Source organism: Plasmopara halstedii, assembly GCF_900000015.1.
Source record: "Plasmopara halstedii genome assembly, contig: Scaffold_1816, whole genome shotgun sequence".
NCBI classification, from domain to species: domain Eukaryota; phylum Oomycota; class Peronosporomycetes; order Peronosporales; family Peronosporaceae; genus Plasmopara; species Plasmopara halstedii.
In genome coordinates this window covers 1-761 of record NW_020188725.1, presented here as the reverse complement: position 1 = coordinate 761, position 761 = coordinate 1, and the positions used below count along the sequence as shown (strand labels likewise).

At 50.1% G+C, this 761-nt stretch overlaps 1 protein-coding gene across 1 annotated transcript; it reads left to right on the top strand.

Moving 5' to 3' along the window:
- Positions 1–173: 173 nt before the first annotated feature.
- On the top strand, positions 174–644 carry PHALS_02224 (uncharacterized protein; the record flags this gene model as incomplete). Its single annotated transcript, XM_024716688.1, has 1 exon — positions 174–644. One exon carries the CDS (start codon positions 174–176, stop codon positions 642–644), a length of 471 nt encoding a protein of 156 aa, XP_024582262.1.
- Positions 645–761: the final 117 nt, after the last annotated feature.

Genomic DNA, 761 nt, shown 5'->3' with positions numbered 1-761 from the left:
ATGTGCTTACGGAGAAGAAACTTTGCGTGCTCGGCGTGGAAAAAGGCAAGAACATTCTCAGCGTTGCAGTCCCCGGCCACGATATTGATCTTGTCGGACGGACGGATATCCTCGTATTGAGTGCTCTCGCAAAGCAATTCCCGCATTATGTGGAGTTGTTGCCTGAAGTGAAGATGCTGATCGAAGTGAAGAAGGTGGTGAAAGCAGGCTCCGGCTTCCAGGCTTTGTCGGAACTGATCGCACTGGATTTCCTCGTCGATGACCCAGTGATGGCACTGCTAACCAACTTGACTGACCATTGGCAGTTCTTCTGGGTTTCCGAGAAGAACAACAGCTATGTCATCATCCAGACAACGACCGTAACCGAACCAGGCGCAGCTTTTGCCGTGATCAGGACGCTACTTGCGCAGTCACCAATTGGTGATGCAGATATCACTCTTCCATGCTTTGAAGAACCCATGAAGCGACGCAAGCTGGTGAAGATGTTGCCGACAATCAGCGAAGGGGGGGACAGCAGCGGCATACGTGCCGCCATCGAACGATACTATGATATCGCAAGCGTGCTGGGTCCTGACATTGACATGGCGCGTGCTGCGGCTAACCAAATTGCTCGAACTATTCCCGTGTTCAGTTATTACACCTGAAGTTTGACACCATCAATAATTATCTTTATTCGTATTCCTATTTCTTGCCCTCTTCCCATACCCTAGCGGACGGAGTGTATCCTTTTGTCACATTGTCCGCTCAAGCAGTGCATAAAA